Source organism: Anas acuta, chromosome 18, assembly GCF_963932015.1.
Source record: "Anas acuta chromosome 18, bAnaAcu1.1, whole genome shotgun sequence".
In the NCBI taxonomy this organism is placed as follows: Eukaryota; Metazoa; Chordata; class Aves; order Anseriformes; family Anatidae; genus Anas; species Anas acuta.
In genome coordinates, this window is record NC_088996.1 from 6,579,573 (window position 1) to 6,598,472 (window position 18,900).

Genomic DNA, 18,900 nt, shown 5'->3' on the forward strand with positions numbered 1-18,900 from the left:
ACCTTTATTTAAAATATTTTTAAAAAGTCTCTCCATTTATCTATCTGTTATTATTTAAAAGTTTTACATAATGCATTGCTGTTTAGTTCTGTGATTCTTCCTGGGATGGAAAAAAAAAAAAAAAAAAAAAAGAACAGTAGTTTAAGACTTATGTCTTAATCCCACATAAAATAAAGCAATCAAATGATGAGGAAGAATGTCACAAAATACAAATCACATCCCAGACAAAACTGAGACAGTTCATCCACCTAGCTTTTTAATACTCAGGCTGGACAGCTATAAAAAAGAAAGCTAACTGCAAAATCAAAATTCAACGCATTTAGAAGATTCTTTGCTGTGATAAAGTGGAAAAGAGAAAATAATCCCGAAGAAATAGTTCTGAGTAATGAGGTAGCATTCTATGTCAGTGATAGGAAAAAAAAAAAGAAAGAATCAAAGAAAGAAAGAAGAGATTAAGTTCTAATGAGTAAAAGCAGAAAGACGATGCCACAAAACCAGAGCACTTTACAAATTTCTCAATTTCATAGTCCAGTGATAGATAGCAGTGACACTCAACCACACACTGCACTGGTAAGAACTTACAGAGTTTCACCAATAGCAGATAATTAAGATGTTAAATTTATAGAGCTGTACGTTACATAATCACAGATTTCCTATCGAAGATACTGCATTTATGATACTGAATTCAGCAACTGTTGACAGATACTGGTTTCTACAGTCAACAGTTTGGATGTTTTCTGTTTAAAACTGTGAACAAAAGTTGAATAATTAAACCATTTTTTCAGAATAATTTTCCCTCATCAGACATCAGACAAAGAAGTGCACATCTGAATCTAGCTGCAAAAGTATATTTAGTCTGTTTAGAAAAAACATACTACTGAATTTAGAAAAAGATGCTGTTTAGAAAAACAGACTACATTTAGAAATAGCAAAGTACATTTAATCCACTTTTCTCTCCTAGATGTGATTAGGGAAGATAAGGCCAGCAGTAAATGACATTGAATTTTAGTGGAAACTTCAGTTAAACTTCCTTTAAAAAAAATAAATCCATTTTTCCCTGCTAACATGAAAGCGTCTAAAGGTTGTCTCTTGGCAGATAGAAGGCAGACAGGATGAAGAGAGATTTCCCCTCACTGAGAGAATGACAAAAGAACATATTGAAAATAATGTTCAATAAATATGCTTCCACTAAGTATGTACTTACAGTAGGATAAGGAAATAAAAATAATTTGTTAATAAATCTACTTTCAGGTAACTGCATTCCCCAAACTTTGGAAAAAAATTAAGAAAAATCTCAGGTTGTAGCTGGGTTTACTGCCAGCTAAATACATACATATATACAATGCAAACAATGCCAAACAGGTAAATGACAAGCAATAAAGCAATATAAACAAAAGCCTACATTAGACACTGAAAACAACCCAGATTTTGTAGGAATTTTTTTGATTACAAACATGTTTCCTGTTCTCCAGTGTCCATTCTGAGTAAGGAAACAATTTGCTGAAAGATGGGAGAATGAAAAAGACTTTATTTCACATGAAAAGCCAGCAGGGATTTCTAAACAAGCCCAGATGTGTTTCTGCCAGTGGGAGGTCGTGATCTCCATCACCTTTCAGTCAGACAGGCATTCTGCCTGCTTGCGGTCCTACCAATACATCCCTTCTGCAGAAAGCTGCCTTGCTCCTGTTGGGTTCTACACCACTTGCAGATGCTGCAGGACCAGAACCGCTCATTACACAGCTCTCAGCTACGTTGTTTTCCTTCCAACCAGAGGCAAGCACTCATCATAAACACACACAATTTACACTGAGCTAGTTGTTTTACTTTCCTCATATGTTTAGTCGAACAAAAGGAAATCTAAGTCAATAATCCAAGTTTAAAGATACTATTCAAAGCTGTTTTTGCTTTATTATTTGCTTCTTAAACCATTCTGGATACATTTAAGTGACAAACATTCACTGGCCTCTTCAACCAGGCAGGCTGTCTGGACCACACTGAACTCCACAGTGATAATGATGATTTTCCCTTGAAAGTGTTTTTTTTTTTTACTGCAGAAAGTAAACACAAAACATACAACACAATGTACAATACGCCTTTACTTTTTAAAACCAAGGACAAGCTCACATAAATACTACACTAACTAAAGCTCAGTACCGAAGTGCTTCCTTAAGCTCACATTATAGACTCAGCATCAAACACTTTTGCAAATTCCTTCATGATGCTGAAAAAAAAAAAAAAAAAAAAAAAAAAAAAAGCTGATATGCTCCATCCTGGCAGTAATAGCACTTTCTTGTCATTGCAGCTATTGACCCTAAAATACAACCTGTAGCAGTACCAGGAGGAACATCTGATTCCCTAAGAAATGACACGGCATCTCCAGTCTTTCAATCCATCAAACAGGCATTCATTTACCCTGCACCTGCTCAGACTGTAAGTGAAATCCTTCTTTGCTATTGTTCAGTACAACTCCTTGAGCTAGAGAAGTAAAAGGCCTAAAGCCTCCACAAACTGGCCTGTCTGAAGGACTGCCAAAGCAAATATGCTCATCATCGGCAGTGTTTTTAAAGAAACCCCACGCTATCTAACCCATTAAAATCACGCACTCGAGTTCCACGTGTCTCACCTGAGCAGAACACACACACTGCCAGTACTTGCAATATCACAGGGAAAAAAACACTGCTCTTCAGATTCTACTTCTGAAATACCTTGAGAAAGAAAGGGACAACAAAGGAAACACTTCCAAGGCTAAGACACTGACTTTATGGTGCACCATTTCTTTCTTGAACATGGCAACAAAGAGCCCTAAATGGGAGGACATGTTTGGTGACCTTACACCTGACTGACTGGCACATTCCAACAGCATAAAATTAACTAGAATCTTCCTATGGAATCTTTTACTTCAACATGACTATCAATTGATGGGAAATTTTTGACGTCAAGGCAATTCCCACCTTGGTGCATTTGTGCAGCAAGCGCAGACATATGCTGTTCTATACCTAACATTTCTGAAGTCACTGGGGATAGATTTTGGATCTTTCTCACAGTTGGATCACTGAAAAAAAAGCAGGGGAGTGCTTACAGACAGGGGAAGCAAGTCATTTACACTACAAGGTCGGTAAACTCAGACCAGAGTAAAATCCTCCCTGTCAATTTCAGTTACCCTCTTTAACTAGTAAACTGATGAAGAAGTGTGGAAGGAGCTTATGGCAGCCAAATTCTAAAGGTTTGGTTATTTATGAAACAGACAAGTAACATTTCACATTCCAGACAGGGACATTTAATCCATTTTTAATACTGTTCTGTGAAGACATATACGTAAGAGGAATGATGCCTTCAGGTACTTCTTGTTTGTCCTCCACTCTCCCCCACGCACAATTTTTTTTTATTTTTTTATTTTTTAATATTTTTGTTCTCCTTAGTGATTCAGAAAAAAGGTACAACTCTTCAGGGAAGAGGGAGCTTCTGGGAATGGAGTTCATCACTACATCCATTCACCTGCTGATTGATTTTTCTCAGTTTTTAAACTGAGGATCAAATTTGCAAGGAGTATTATGTCACAACAACAATAAAAAAGCAAATACATGAAGTCTGATCACTGCTGCATTTTTTAGGCTATACAAATGGTAATTTCCATGAAAGTATTTCAAAAGGTTATTAACGCCTGCAAAGTAACTTAAAACACCAACTTCCAAAACCAGCAAGTGAAGGAGCCTATGTAACCAAGCAGCTATTTTAATAACTGAGAACTAGCTTGAAGGCTGGAGTTCCTGAAACACACCAAGCAGCTAGCTGAGGCCCAACCACCTTCTCCTGAGACCTTTAAGAACTCCCCTCACTGAAGTGTTTTTGAACCTGAAATTCAAGACAAGCTCATGCACCATTTGACAGCAACACTGACATTCTGCAACTGAAATCCTAAAAGCAAATCTCACAAATGGGAAAGCACAGGTCGGCAGCTGCCAATTCAAACAGCAGAGTGCTGACTCTGATGGTCCATCCTCGATTTGGTGAATAAAGCTCAGCTGCTTCCCTGTGCTGGGACAGCACGGCACAGCCAACTCTTAACTGGCTAAGTAAGAATCTTGCAAACAGCAATATATTGCCAACAGAGCCTTTCAAAGGACTAAAACAAATGGGTCAAGGACTCAAGTAAATATGACTGGGCTGGAAATATTGCAGGTCAAACAAAGGACACGATTTTATATTTCTATATATTTACCTATATATTTATACAACCTCCAAAACCACCTTGATTAAACCTGAAATAATGGGAAACTACACAGATTCTTAGGATGGAATGAAAGCACATTCCTTTTTAAAGAAATGCAGTTTTATAGAAGGATGTTTGGTAAGTATCAAAGAAAATAGCACTTCAAAGAAAAAAAAAAGAAAAGTATTTTCAGTATTACACCTCTCCTGTGCTAAATCTGGGTAAATGATTATAACAAAGATGGCAACCACCCTGGAGAGCTGACAAGCTAAAATCACAATAAAACGCAACTGGTAGATAAAGTAACTACAGACAATTTGAAAAGGAGGAAAGTAACTGTGAAATACATTAGCATAATTAGTGAACTCTGATGTCATTATGACCAAGATTTTTCTGGGAGTACAATAAGAACAATTTGTTAAGTATCTTCACATTTTCTGCTTTTGCTGGTGGGAAAAATGCCTCAGTAGCTTAGAGGTGAAATCTGTAACAACAGCTACAGCAAAGAAACTCCATAATAGCTATTAGTCAAACAGCTGCCACTTCATACTAGAATAGGCTGATCAAATTCTGACAGTTCTGAGCTCTGTAACCTTTTTTTTTTTTTCCCCTCCACATTTCTTCCCAATTTGTTGTCCTCGCAAATCTGTGTTGAGAGACATAACACAAGCAGCTTGACTCCAGCTGGAATGGCAAGCAAAACAGTCTCTTCGGGACTAATACTCCCAAAGATGCGTAAGTGAAATGAACATATGAGGAGCCACAACACTTTTCTCCACCTATATGAAATGTATACAAGCTATTGACACAGCCCCATTTCTCTCTCCATCCACCTCTAGCAAAGCTTCAATTATGCCTGCACATCTGAAGGTCAATTCCTTGGCATTACTGCAGCACATTCCAAACGGCTGATATCAGCATTCCTTCCTATAGAGCCTGACACTGGATTGGTGACTGAAACGAAGAAGGTAGGTGGTGTGTAGAAGCAGAGCTATTAAACAGCTGGCAACATCTGTGTTGCAGCTATTATCACACAGCATTTACTAACTATGGCCAAAATATTGAGCAATTTTTAGACTTGCAGCAGTTTCCACATTCATTTTTATTTCCTCCAATCTGTTTTCAGCAAACAATGGTAGCCACAAGGGGAGATGGTAGAAAATACACTTAAGTAATGCCAATCATTTAGCATTTCTTTGTACCAAGATTAGGCTTCTGCTAGATCAGAATGACTGTTCTACAGCATGTAGCTCAATAGCAGGAACAGAAATGTGTAGAACAGAAAGCCTTGTTAGCTTCTTCCAAACTTATCCATACTGGAAGTCATAAAATTCTCAATCATAGCACTTTGACTAGGTCCTAATTATATGAAACATTGACTTATGCTAATAATAATCTTGCAGAAATGCAAAACCACCACTGATTTCATAGTAGTTGTAATTTGTTTTCTCATCTACACAGCAAATAGAACAGTCAGCAAACAGAACACAGCAGCACAAAGAAGCATAGCTCATAAACTCCATAAAGCAAATAAATTAAGAATTCTGAAGATAACTCTAGAGAAATATTAACTTGCAAACAACTACATCTGTCTGGATTGAAAGACTTACCTCTGTAAATTATTTTATACAGATCTGAGACAGAAGATGTGAAGCTCCAAGGGACAATACAACAGTATGTTAATTTCTCACTCATGCTTATGTGGACTCCAGCTAACTTCAGTAAACATAAGTATGTACACAACTCATCTCATGTATTTCCTGTAATACCCCATACAATGTAGTATTTATCCAAGCCTGGAACACCTGACCTTTACAAAATTTTAATATGTATTTCCTTCTCATTTATATATGTAAGTAGTTTCACTGACTCACAATGTAGTAGAGTTAAATCCACAGAATCATTCACGTAAATTTAACTGGCCCTGGCATCTGTGTCTACCTGAAGACAAACAAAAAGAACTGGATCCCAGGTATATTTGTATTAACAAAACTGCTATCACTTCAACTACTTCATGGCACAATTTGTAAGACTCACATGCTCTTACAATCTGATGAATCAGGGGATCAAAAACAGAGCAGTAGATTTCATGCTCATACTTCCTCAAAACAACCTGTTTATGAAACAGACACTGACACTCAGTGCTGAATATGAAGTACTTTTCTTTGACGTGTAAGAAGCTGACCTGTCCAAACACCCATTAATTTGTACGTGTGATTGTGAGTTCCATGTGTCCAATGAATGCTCAAATTTTGTTTTCTGACATACCATTTTATACATATGCATATTGGATACTGCATTTCAAAGCTTCACCCTCCTTAAACTTGTACACAAAGATTTATGTAAACATATTCTGTAAAAAAAATCACTAACAGGAAGCTAAGATAAATTCAAATATACTCTTTTAAAAAGGCAAAGTGTTGATATATACTTTATAATTTAATAACAGCAAGAATAAAGGCCAGTAAAGCCAACAGCAACATATGCCAAATTGCCTTGGGTCTTGCAACAGCACACTGTTGGGAAAAAAAAAATCTGCATAGCTGGTACAACAAATAGAGTTTGCAAACTGAAAGAACATCCAAAGTGAAAGCTGTGTGATTATAAGGCTGTAGAGTTCACCTCCCTACTCTCATGAAAAAGATCACGCCACTTTCTAATGAGCACAGACAATCATAATGTTAACTTGTACCCTACCTGAAAGCCTACACCTCCTGCAGCTATTTCCTCCTAGTACTACACTAAACCATAGCCAATTCAGAGGAAAGTATCAATCTTCAGGTGAAATTACACAAGATCAGTGAGCCTTAAAGGTCTTGCTCTTTTTGCCTGATCCTAGCCACATGGCACCATTCCTCAGATCAGCTATGCACATTTGTGAAACCCTTCACTGCATATTAAGCTGTATAAAGTCAGATAGCTATCTGTGGGTTAGCGAGCTGAATGGGTTCACAGAAGGTATACAACAAAGGATAAAGAAAAAAAAAAGCAAGATGGGAGATGAGACATCTCCTATTTTGCATTAAAAAGCCAGTAGATTAGCTCTTAGTTTCTCATCTGTATCATTTTCTGAAGCATGTGGGAAAGCAAAAATTCTAAAAACAGCTAAACAGCAACTCTGCTTAACTCTGCTCACAACCGCTTGTGAAATCTATAGGATCAAAGAATGGTATGAGGCTGTGGACATGCTACAGGTTGGAAGGCAACTTTAGGGCTATAAATAGTAACCACCATGTTTAACACCCAACCACCTTTAAAGAGCTTGTCTTTAAGGCAAACCAACCATGACATCAAAAATGATGAGACAATCTTTCAGACAAAACTGAGACAAGCATGATGTATCAACTTACTGAATCCAGAAAGCAAAGATAGGCTCCCGAGCTCTGTATTACTGCTTGATTTTTAGCAAATCCAACTGTTGAGAAAATAAAGATAAAATTATATAGTAGCTTTAAACTTTGAAATTTTAAGCTTACTGCAGTTAGGAACAGACGAAAGAAAGTATAAAAATCAGTACCAAGCAAAATACGGATTTTTCCATATTTTAAACCAGGTAACTTTTAAATATTTAAATTGTATGTTCATTTCAGTATTATTCTGTGTGGTTAATCAGATGTACATGTCAAAATTCTACCACCAAGCAGAACTGAACTTTTACTACCCCTCCCCAAAGATATAATACATAATATAAACCTTGAAGAGTCCAGCTACCTAGGCCTCACATCCAGTACACATCCAGATGATGAAAAACCTTGGCTGCATATACATATTCATCTCTTTAATCGTAACAAATAGCAACAAATTCTGAATTAAAAAAAAAATAATACTAATCATAAAAGAAAGCACAAGAGACTGCTAGTCAACTTGTTCTCCCTACCTGGGGGCCAAGTCCTCAGTACACAAAAACAGTTCTGTTCCATTTTGCATGTTAAATACAAAGGATGCAAATACAAAAATTTCACCTGTCTTTAAAACACAGAAACATTAAAACAAAAAAAGTCTCATTAGGAAGTTAGAGAAAAATCAATGTTATGCAAGGAGGAGAGTACATGTCCAAAAAGCACAAATTTGCCTTATTTATACAATAACATGTTATACCATCTCTGGAAGACAACCCTAAAATATAAATTCAGTCAGATGACAATCCAGGCTTTTCTACCATGCCATTTCAGGAAGTTGAACTAGAAGAAAACTTTTTAGTCAGCTTAATTTCTGAAGCAGCACTGGACAGCACTGAAGGGTCAAATGAGCAACAAAGCAAAAAAAAAAAAAAAAAAAGGAGGGGAGAGCAGGAATGCATGACCAAAGGTAAGGAAGGAACTACAGCAACCAGCAGCGAGGTAAGTTCAGAAATGGAAACACATACAAGAAGTATGAGCTGGTTTACCTGGGATCACTTTTTATATGTAAACAAGGCCCAAGTACATTCTGGTCTTTGAATTCTTGTTACAGACAGCATTACAAGAAAAGACCATGCTATATCATATTATTCTGAAAAACCCTATAGAAATTCTATTTGGTTTTATATATATATATAATCATTTAAGCTTTATTTAAACTATTTCTGAAACTCACTCAGAGAATCCAGCTCAAGATTGCTCACATGCTTGCTAACCATGTGATGCAATGATATTTAACACTGTTGTGTTGATTTTTATTATTCTTTAAAGGGAAAATTGGAAAGATAAAGCCATGTCTCACCATGATATGGAGTCAGGTAGTTTTAAATATTATTATTCCTTAAGTTCCTGATTTGGCATTTCAAAAAATTCAAAAGCTTTCTCTGTTCTTTTTGTGAGATCCATGCTTAAGTTTGCTCAGGAAACAAATTTAACTGGGCTCAAAGGTTCACTTAGTTTAATACACTTGCTCCTTGGCTATCTTGCTAAGTTGTCCAAGTAAAGAAAAAGACTTATGACTGCATTTCTTACTGCCTCAAAGGAACATTAGATCAACTGCCAAAGCAACAGTACTGATAAAGGCTCTTCCTTGTAACTGTTTTATTCTTATGTATTTGAAGTATTTTAATTCTCACTTCGTGGGTGTCTTTGAGTTACCTTAACTTCTCCATAGATTTCTTAGATTTATTACCTTAAAGCATATTTACATACAACTTTTTATACATGTATGAATATCTAATCGCATATATACAGTTACTCTCATTCTCTTTTTCTTTTGGCAGTAAAAAAGCAGCTGGCAAAGTCAGTACTTCACACAACAGTAGAGCTGGATCCTGGCATGAGTGATTCTAGTAGGAAACAACTGATGCAAGTTAGCAGGTCTGAACATGCCAAACAAGAAAAACCCTAATACTGCAGAGGTCCCTACTAAAGAAAGAGGAAAAAGTACAGGATAGAACAAAATTTGACCCAACATCAATCAAATCAATACTCAGATATACCATTACCAGCTGTAAAGCAGCCTGTATTTACATTTCAATCCTGCCATTAGTATACACTCCAACATTTCAACCATCTTCAGTATAAACTAACGAAGTCCAAGGAAATAATGAAGAAAAAAGTGAAGCAGATTCAAAGACAACTACAAGACGACAGTAATATTACTACATGAACTTTCTGAAATACCTCAGATCTTGTTTTCAAATAGAAACACTTAAAAAAAATCTGAAGTATTAAATATTCATTATGAAAAAGAGTTGGAAAATATTTATTAAGATTAAGACAGAAACCATCCTGAAGCTTGTCTTATGCTAGTTTTTTTTTTTTAAATAGATAATATGCATATTTAAAAAACTATTAAAATGAGATATAATTCCCTGTAGAAGAAACTAAATATTAAAAAGTTTTCACCACAATGAATCCTATGTTTGGCATGAGTTAAAGAATTTCTTTAATATTACTCTACTGAAGAAAATCAAATGTTTGTGCCAGGTCTCTGAGTTTTGTAAGGCCTGCTTACTTGGTGAAAAGAGCCTGTTACCATGGTTACAACCGTAAAAACTTAAGCCTCAGTGAGATATTAACATTCCTTACTCTTGGAAAGAAAAAGGTTTCCTTTTTTTAGGCGTGACCCTTTCTTTTTTTCTAGGTCCCCCCCTTTCTTTTACATGTTAGAAAAGAATCAGAAATAAATCCTAATCTTGTGTAAATAGTTGAAGATGTGAAGCCTGACTAGTACATTGTTTCTGTACTAAAGCATCTTCTATTAAAGGAAAGACTCCTTACAGTTGTAACTAGTCCTTAACATAATAAAAGTAAATCACTGAAAGCAAACAAATACTATGGATTTCAAGTAACCTGCTCCTAAAATGTAACAACCATGAAGAAAAGATGTCCTCATTTTAATGGTGACCTGAGAGTGACTTCCACATGAATAAGCTTTTTTTATTTAAAAAAAAAAACAAACTATGCATTTCATACTATTATTTAAAACAATGCTCACAGCTGTGCCCCTTTCCAACAATTTCTTAAAGATTTGTTCAGGTTTCAGCTATCCTAACACTGGCAAATACATGTTAAAACAAAAATTAATCTGACATCTCTCTTTAATGGCACAAGATACTCATTGGAGTTCACAACTCAAACTTAGTTTCAGTTTCCTAGAGTGCAAAGGTGAACTGACTTTGGAGTATTACCATAAATTATCGTCAAAACCTTGCACCTGTGTTCTTGCAAACTACAACTAGTTTACACATGCCATTAATACAAGTCTATTTGGAACAAGACTTTATACATAGGAAATATTTTATTAAAATGGAAACTATATAACAAGATGGCATTAACAATAAATCACAACCTCTTTAGCTTTTTAGATCATCAGCTACTAAAAGAGGTAAGATTTTAAAGAAGACAGATCACCCAGTAGTTAAGGTGGAAAAAAAGGAAAATAAATAAGTTTCCTGGAATACAAGAAATTCTTTATATTGTTTAACTCCAGCATATCAGTTGCCCAAAAGTATTTGCTCTACCAACCTTGTCTCATCACCAGCTCAACAGTGCTAATATTACAAGCTGCACTGTCAAAACAACAACAGATCACGCTAGAAAGGTTAAAACATTAAAATTACTTATAGTAACAGATACGTTGCTATACTTCAGTACTGCTAGGTCTGATGACTGTTAAAAAAAAAAAAATGCTTTAAAGAAGTCTATAGTCAAAGGAAATGAAAGCAAATAAAGCCAGGGGCCTACACCAAGTCACAGATGAATTCAGTTCAGAAACTCGTAGTTATTTGTGTTTCAACAATGGGATGAAAATTAAGCCTTCTGAAACAGAACTGGGCTTTTCCATAGTAAGACCAATTTGACTGGTCTATAAATCTGGGTTTCTTTTCAGTTACAAACAGGATATTGTGTTAAAAAAAAAACAACCTTACCAGATGTTGTGTTACAGTGTTTCCACAATGTGTCTCTTAATTTAGATTATCTTGAAAGACACAAATTTTGATGAAATTTTATATTAATTCCTACCTGGCTACTCATTGTCACAAAACCTAGAATGACAGAAATATTCTATTTACAGCTCTCATAAAAATATGAGCAGTGTTCTATTTGCTTCGTCCTCTTATTGATCTTCAGAACACAGTCGTGATCCTCCAACTTTAATGCCACTCAACATCTGCTTCTTCAAAGAGCAACATACTTTCATTTCTATTTTACATTTTAGCAAGCTTGTCTGCTTAAAAAAAAGCCCAAACATAAAACAAACCAAAAAGAAGAAAAAATGATAGCGATATTTGTTTGTTATCTCTTCCAGTGGCTAAATGCAATTTGCAGTAGCATGTAAATCAATAGGGAATCCCACTACGGATCTGTCAGGTAGCTCACTGCACATATTGGTTTAGCCTCTTGTGTAAATACCAAGGAGTTTTAGTGTGAGTTTTTAGCTCCCACATCAAAACTTGTTTTAAAGCTCTGTTTTGATCTGATCAAAGTGGTATCAAAAATGCATTTTCCATTTCACTCCAGGCCTCTGAGCCTTCAACAAAAGCAAACACTGGCTTTTCCTCCACTTCTGACAAAAAGAGTGAGATTAAAATTAAAAACATAGAAGTTTTACAGTTCATATCCCACCATCTGCATCTTCATCCTGCAGCAAAGTACTTCATAATTCAACATGATTGTTATTTACAGCCCAATTGCAAAACCCCAGAACCACCTCTCCATTTGGCTTGGACCACAAATTTAACTGTTTTAAATCTGTAGAGTTTTGCAATGGCAGCATTAAGAAACCTGCAATCTCCACATTACAGAACATGGCCAAGTTTTTCCACAGCCATTAATAAGTAAAAAATAAAAATAATAATCTGTGACTTTTAATTAAATTGCATTGTTTATAAAGTTGGACTTTACTCCAAGGAATGTATCTTGGGAAAGGGGGAAATCGTTCAAGTGACTGAGAAGCAAGACTGAGATTCAGAAGGAAAATAAACCTTTTCACATAATTTTGCTTGTTAGTCTTTATTTCACATTTTCAGGGTCTGCTCTACAATCCTGACAAGCACTTAAATGATTTTTAAATGATTATGTAAGAAATCTTGTATTTCTTTTTTCTTAAGACATATCTTCTGAAGATAAATCAGATATCAGAAAGCCACAGTAAAATTGTAAGCATTAACAACATTGTGTACACTTCAATTAAACAAAATTCTTTTGCTGAGTAGAGAATAAGTATCAAGCCAAGTTCTTCTTTCCTGGCCATATAAACAAATCTTATGGAGCCAAAAACAACAGGGCCAAATTCTAAATTGGAATGAGTTTTTGTTTTCCAGACCTCCGCGTCCAATGTGTTTTTTTTTTCCATTGCAATGCAAGTGGCTACTAAGACACTTCTCAAAGTAAAACAGTGTTGTCTATCATAGCAACCTAGCTCTTTAAAAAAAAAAAAAATCCCTATTAAGTTACATACCTCCTCGAGGTTGAGATGAATTATTGCTACCGATGATTACTGGAACACCAGCATCTTCCAACTTCATCTTCCATTTTGCAATGATTTCAGCTGAACTGTCCTAGAAAAATGATGACAGAGGTGCAGCTATTCTATTTTGTGTGGTGAACCAAACAGCCCAAATAAAAATTTCTATCAGAGACAGTATTGACTTGGACAGCATTTTCAATAAAGTCTGAAACATACCTTGCTGGCATCATTAAAAACTGACAGCTCCATCGTTTGTTTAAAATCTTGTTCCCAGACAGACTTCAGGCACTCATCTAACCAGCATTCACTATTGTGAACAGGCACAATGACAGACTACAAAAAAAAAGAAAAAGTCAGTAACACTATTTTTTGTCCTTACACTACAAGAATATTCATTAAAAAAAGAGAAGTGCCAGATCTTTCTGAAACTAACTTTCACCAAAAAGGGATCACAAGAATATGGAAGTAGGCAAGGTACCTTTATTTTCATTTTAAATACACGATTTGCTTTCACCTCTCTCAAACTTCACATTTTCTGAGTTCTACTTTTGGTAGATCTCCAAGGAAACAAGAGACTACTGAACGAAAAATGCTAACAAGCCATCGATAACACAACACTAACTTGCTTCTAGTATTCCTGCATTTTGTAAGACACTCTTTGCTTCTATCTTCCATTAATAGATCTTACTCATCAATTTTTCTTCTGACTTATTACCTAACTGGAGATGTTGTATGTGCAGCCTGAATCCTTGGACTCTAGACAAGTTTTTTAAATGGTTTTATCTAAAATTGATATCAAACACATTAGAAGATGACTTACGACATAGTTCCTTAGTCTCTCATTTCAATTACAGGCTTTCCTCCTATAGCCTCTGTTGTTTCAGCCCCATAAGCATTGTGTGAAAACTTATCTGAAATCATTTTAAAATTGGTTAGAAATCGCAGATGAGGGATTTCTCTGTTTAAGTACTCATCAGTATTCTCATTTTTAACCCCAAAAATTGTTCCTATATCTCGAAAAAGAATACCTTCCATTCACAGCATGCCAGTCCTAGGATATTTGCCGCAGTAACAGTACACTGGCAATGTCCATAAAGGGGGAGGCCAAATCAGTACCTGCTAAGGTGCCTTATAACAGATGGGGAATTTAAGACAAAGAGCCCAAGTAACTTGTAAAAAGCTTCACAGGACATTTTAAGAAGTTCCTAGAAACAGAACTCTAAGTCCTTATCATGTGGTGTAACCATAAACACACACTTAGAAGAATCAGACGATTAGTTCCTACTGTGAGCACGTGAAAATCTTGAGAAGCTACCAGAAGAGCACTGAAATGGACTTGTTACAGATCTGGCAAACACACACAAATGCACACATTAGGAGCTATTGTGCATACTGTTTTTTTTCTTTTTTTTTTTTCCTTATACACAGTACAATATATGTACACTCAGATATCGCAGAGTACAATGTACAGTAACAATGACTAACAAATAAAAAGCTTAACAGCATTGCACAGCAAAATAAAAATATATATATACTGGTCTAAAATGAATGAACATCCTGATTTTTGGCAGGATGTTGTGACAGGAAAAAGGGGTATTTAAAACAAGTAGAGGCAAAGGTATCTACATTTTTAAGCAAAGAAAGTCTTTGACCTGTTGTAGAGAGATAAGCAAGTAAAATAAGGACAAAGTAAAAAAAAAAAAAAAAAAAAAAAAAAGTCAAGTTGAATACAAAAAAATACAACAAAGAAAAAAAAAAAAGATTATTTCATAAGTATGGCTCAATAGTGCATTTAGACTTCAAAAACTAAGCAGGCCTGAGATCCTAAACCAATATATCCAAATTGCTCAGGATTTTAATATCCCTTACGCTTAGATTGCAATTAAAATAAGCCCCTAAATGTTCGTGCTAATCAATCTAACATATTCATTCAGAAAGAAGAGCATTCTCCATTTTTTCCAATGCAGTTTTGGACATCCAGAATAGTCACTGATTCTTCATCTTTTTTTTTTCTTTTTCTTTTTATTTTACCTAACTCAGTACGATTTTGACTACACCGTCACAAACTGGCTTGACATTGGTTTGAAAACTGTAAAACTGGAACTTATTTACTTTTTTTCCATAGTGAGCTCCTGTTTTCAGTCAGAGTGGCAGCGCAAATCATCATTCAAGGACTTTTCTGCTCAGCTTGAACTGAAAACAGTAAAAGCAGTACTTCAACGGCAGCACAGATAGAAGCAATCCAGAGGTCACTAACTCTGATCTCAACAGAGCAACTAATAACAGATTAGCATGCTCTTGAACATTTTCCTGTGAGCAAGTTCTACTCTCACACAACTGTCACAGCAACGGAAAGCTACATGCCTGTCAAAATATGGTACAGCACTGAATTGCTGATGCTTCCACATAAAACTTGAAAAATTAACAAATCCATACAAAAAACTGCACACAGCAATATGATTAAAATGCCTGAGTACTACTAACACATGGTAGCAAAGAAATTCCTTGGGTTCTCCTGTTCTTAGTTTACTGTTCTTCTGCATTTGTGTTTTTTTCTTGTTTTGTTTTTAGGCCAAAGAGAAATACACCACAGAGGTTAATTTTTCACTTCTCTCTAGTTCATTTGTACATTTGTAGCCAGGTTTAAAAGCTGTAGTTGGCACTTGCCCTGAGCTGGGTACCTATAAACTGACTTTTACCATTGTGTGACTGTACCAAAGCACTCCAGTCTCCATGGTTCATTTAAAAAGGGAAAAACGTGAACGTGGGCACAATATTTCATGTATGGGTGCAGATTTGTAGAAAAAAAGTCATCTGGTAGTAGCCTGAAGAGATCCTGCCTTGATGTTCTGTCCCAGGACAAAACCAACTACAGCTCTGTCACTGCTGACAAATCACAGTCTCCAGTGAGAAACACCAGCCTTGCTACAGCAATCTCTAAAAGCAGGTCTCTAAGGGAGACCTGGAACACAGTTTTCCTAATGTCTTAAAGCCTTTTGCTCAGTTGATGCTAACTACCACTGCCCACTCACAGCACAGGTTATTGTTTGAGTTCTCTTTGCAGCATTTTTATATTTTAAAACTGTCACCACAACAGAGAATGACAAATACACATAATGCTCCTTTAAATAAACTGCACATAACTAATGTGTTTTTGTCATTACAGGGTCAACTGAGTGACAACTGAGTCCGAATTATTCTTTTATTACCTGAGACTGACTTATAGCGAAATCCAGCAGAGGAGCATTTCATGGCCTAATGGCCAAGCACAACAGTTAAAATACAGCATTATGATCTGATCTGGATTGGAGCATTGTGACATTACCTGATTTCCTCTGGACTTCAAAGTTCTAGAATAAGGCCTGAAGTGATTTTAGGTGGTTTCAGTGAAGTCGTTTTGCTCTGACTAAGCTGAAGATGATTCATGGCTGCTCTGCTAAGTGAGTTTTGATGTATGGAAAAATGACAGAATGCTAACTGATTACCAGATACTTCAACCCTGTTTCTTCTACAAATATATTACTCAACAACATAACTCTTCCCTCAGCTACGCTACTGAAAAACAATACAACAATCACAAGGTTGGAGACATGTGAGTTAAAAAAAAAAAAAAAAATTACAGAAACTGTGCAACTCACTTTTACACCCAAGAAACCTCTTGTTTCTAGTGTTACCTCCTCTATTGAGGGCATACACCATAAACAACCCCAAAGTGAAATGCTATTTTCAGCTTCAGCAAATTCCAGTTCACATTGGCTCCTACCAATATGTGAATGTGGAAAATATATTTTTTTTAAATCATTTTAACACCACTGAAGATTTTACAGAAGTCAGAAACTGTTACTCTTAAATGATGGTTTTCATATTAGGATTCCAAACCCTTTAAAAACTCAGGGTTGTTGGCAGAAATCAGCTGGTTTTGTCAAACCTCATACATGGGATACTTTAAATGAACCCAGGATGACTTTTAGGACATAAGCTTTGACCTGCTTTTAGGCTTTGAGATTCTGTGAAGTTCTTCATTTTCACTTGCCTAATAATCTGTGTTATTTTGATTTTTTTCAGGACCAGTATGTTTGCCTCGCTAAACCTAAATATAAATTGCGGCCAAACCGTATCTGCGGCACTTGTATACGCTTGGGTACGTGTATATATTTGCTAAAGAAAAATTAATTAAAAACAAAACCTTCAAGGGAGAAGAAAGAGCTCTGTAGGAGTTTTAAGGCTCTCTTTTCAAACCCAGGTAACCAAACGTGCCCAGAGCCTCACTCCCTGAGGCCAACCAGGTCTCGAGGCTGCTTCCCCTCACAGCCCCTACAAACCCATCCCACTGCCCCTGCACACCCACCCCTCTGCCTTCCCCCACAGCCCCTCCCAACCCTTCCCTCTGCCTTCAGCCCTCCCGACACCCCGATGAAGGCCCGGAGCCCCCCCAGCCCCACGCACCACCTGCACGCCGCAGCCCGGCCCCGCCGGGGGGCTCCCGGCCGCCCCCCCCGCCTCCGCCATGGCCCCTTCGCCCCCGGGGGGAGGCGGGGCTGCGCGGGGGCTCCCGGCAGGGCGGGAGGCCGTTTCTCTTCAGGACCGGCCCCACCGCAACGCCCCCCCACCCTTCACGGCCGAGCACCGGGGCCCCCACCGAGCCACCCTCGCCCCCGTCCCCTCAGGCCCGGTGCAGCCGCCACAGCCCGGAGGACCAACGATAGATGAGGGCGGTTGCAGAGAGGCCGGAAGCGCCGGCGGGGCGGCGCGCGCCGCTCTAGGAGGCGGCGAGCAGCGAGGCGCTGAGGGGAGCGGGGCCCGGCCCGGCTCGGTCCCGGGGCTGAGCCCGGCCCGTGAGGGCTGCCCCGGCCGCCGGCGGCTCTCTGTCGCCTGTCTTGAAGTTTACAAGCGTTGCTGCTTGTGTGTGGGGCTGCTCCAAGGGGTGTGCTGGCCCCCTGGTGCCAAAGCTGAAGGGCCGGTGTGGGGACGTGCTGTCTTAAATAAACGTCTTAAATAAATATCTGCACTTTCCCACATGTTCTTTAATTCAGTTTGTTCGCCGCGTCTGTCTTTAGTACTTCCCTGGGTTAAGACTGTCCTGTTCAGTGCTACCATTGTATTTTTAATAACCTTTAAAAGACAACAGAAATTGATGGTAATGATATCATTATTGATCATTTACTTACTCCAGTCATGACTGAGCAACCACTTACTCCCTTGAAAGTACTCACAACTAAAAGGGAGCGCGAGACCAGGCCCTGTACAACAACCTATTCAGAATTTTTAAAATTTGCACAAAGCAATCTTTGTCGAGCAAAATCCTGAGATTATCCCCTGTTTATCTGAAGAGCCTGTTAAACAGCTAGACAATTCAAGGAGCAAACAGAGCAGAGTTATCTTAAAATGTTTGTTGGCACACAAATTGGAGAACTGAGGAGGTGCGGAAGACAGCCAAGCAGTAATTCATCCTCGGAATCTATTTCAAATTATCTACACAGCTTCTTTCCATCTAGCTTTGGTTTAATCTCGCTGTGAACAGCATCGCTAAATATGATCATTTCTTTTTTTTTTTTTTTTTTTTTTTTTCCTGGCGACAAAAACTGCTAGCGCTTTTACGTTGCCTGCATGCCTTGCTTTATCTAAGAAAGTGTAGAAGGGTATTGCTTTACTCATGCTGAACCAAACAAAAGTTCCAGTCAGAGACCAAGGCCTCATTATGCAAACCAGCCTACAAAACCCAGAGCAAACCCCTTGCTTCCTTCCCCAAGGAAAGAGAACCCATCAAAACCACCAGAAATGTTTTCTAAGTTATATTCTGTAGCTGACCACAG

At 37.4% G+C, this 18,900-nt stretch overlaps 1 protein-coding gene across 5 annotated transcripts in view; it reads right to left on the reverse strand.

The window, feature by feature from the left end:
• B3GNTL1 (UDP-GlcNAc:betaGal beta-1,3-N-acetylglucosaminyltransferase like 1) overlaps nucleotides 1–17,687 on the reverse strand; it is a 126,186-nt gene extending 108,499 nt beyond the window's left edge. For all 5 annotated transcript variants that reach the window (XR_011088831.1, XR_011088830.1, XR_011088829.1 and 2 more), the window contains exons 1-4: nucleotides 17,534–17,687; nucleotides 13,304–13,420; nucleotides 13,079–13,178; nucleotides 7,561–7,625 (exon numbers count right to left, since the gene is read on the reverse strand). Coding sequence is in view for 2 of the 5 variants with exons in the window: in XM_068655405.1 (XP_068511506.1) it covers nucleotides 7,561–7,625; nucleotides 13,079–13,178; nucleotides 13,304–13,420; nucleotides 17,534–17,596 (345 nt within the window). In the remaining 3 variants the exon portion in view is untranslated. The remainder of the gene's footprint in view (nucleotides 1–7,560; nucleotides 7,626–13,078; nucleotides 13,179–13,303; nucleotides 13,421–17,533) is intronic.
• Nucleotides 17,688–18,900: the final 1,213 nt, after the last annotated feature.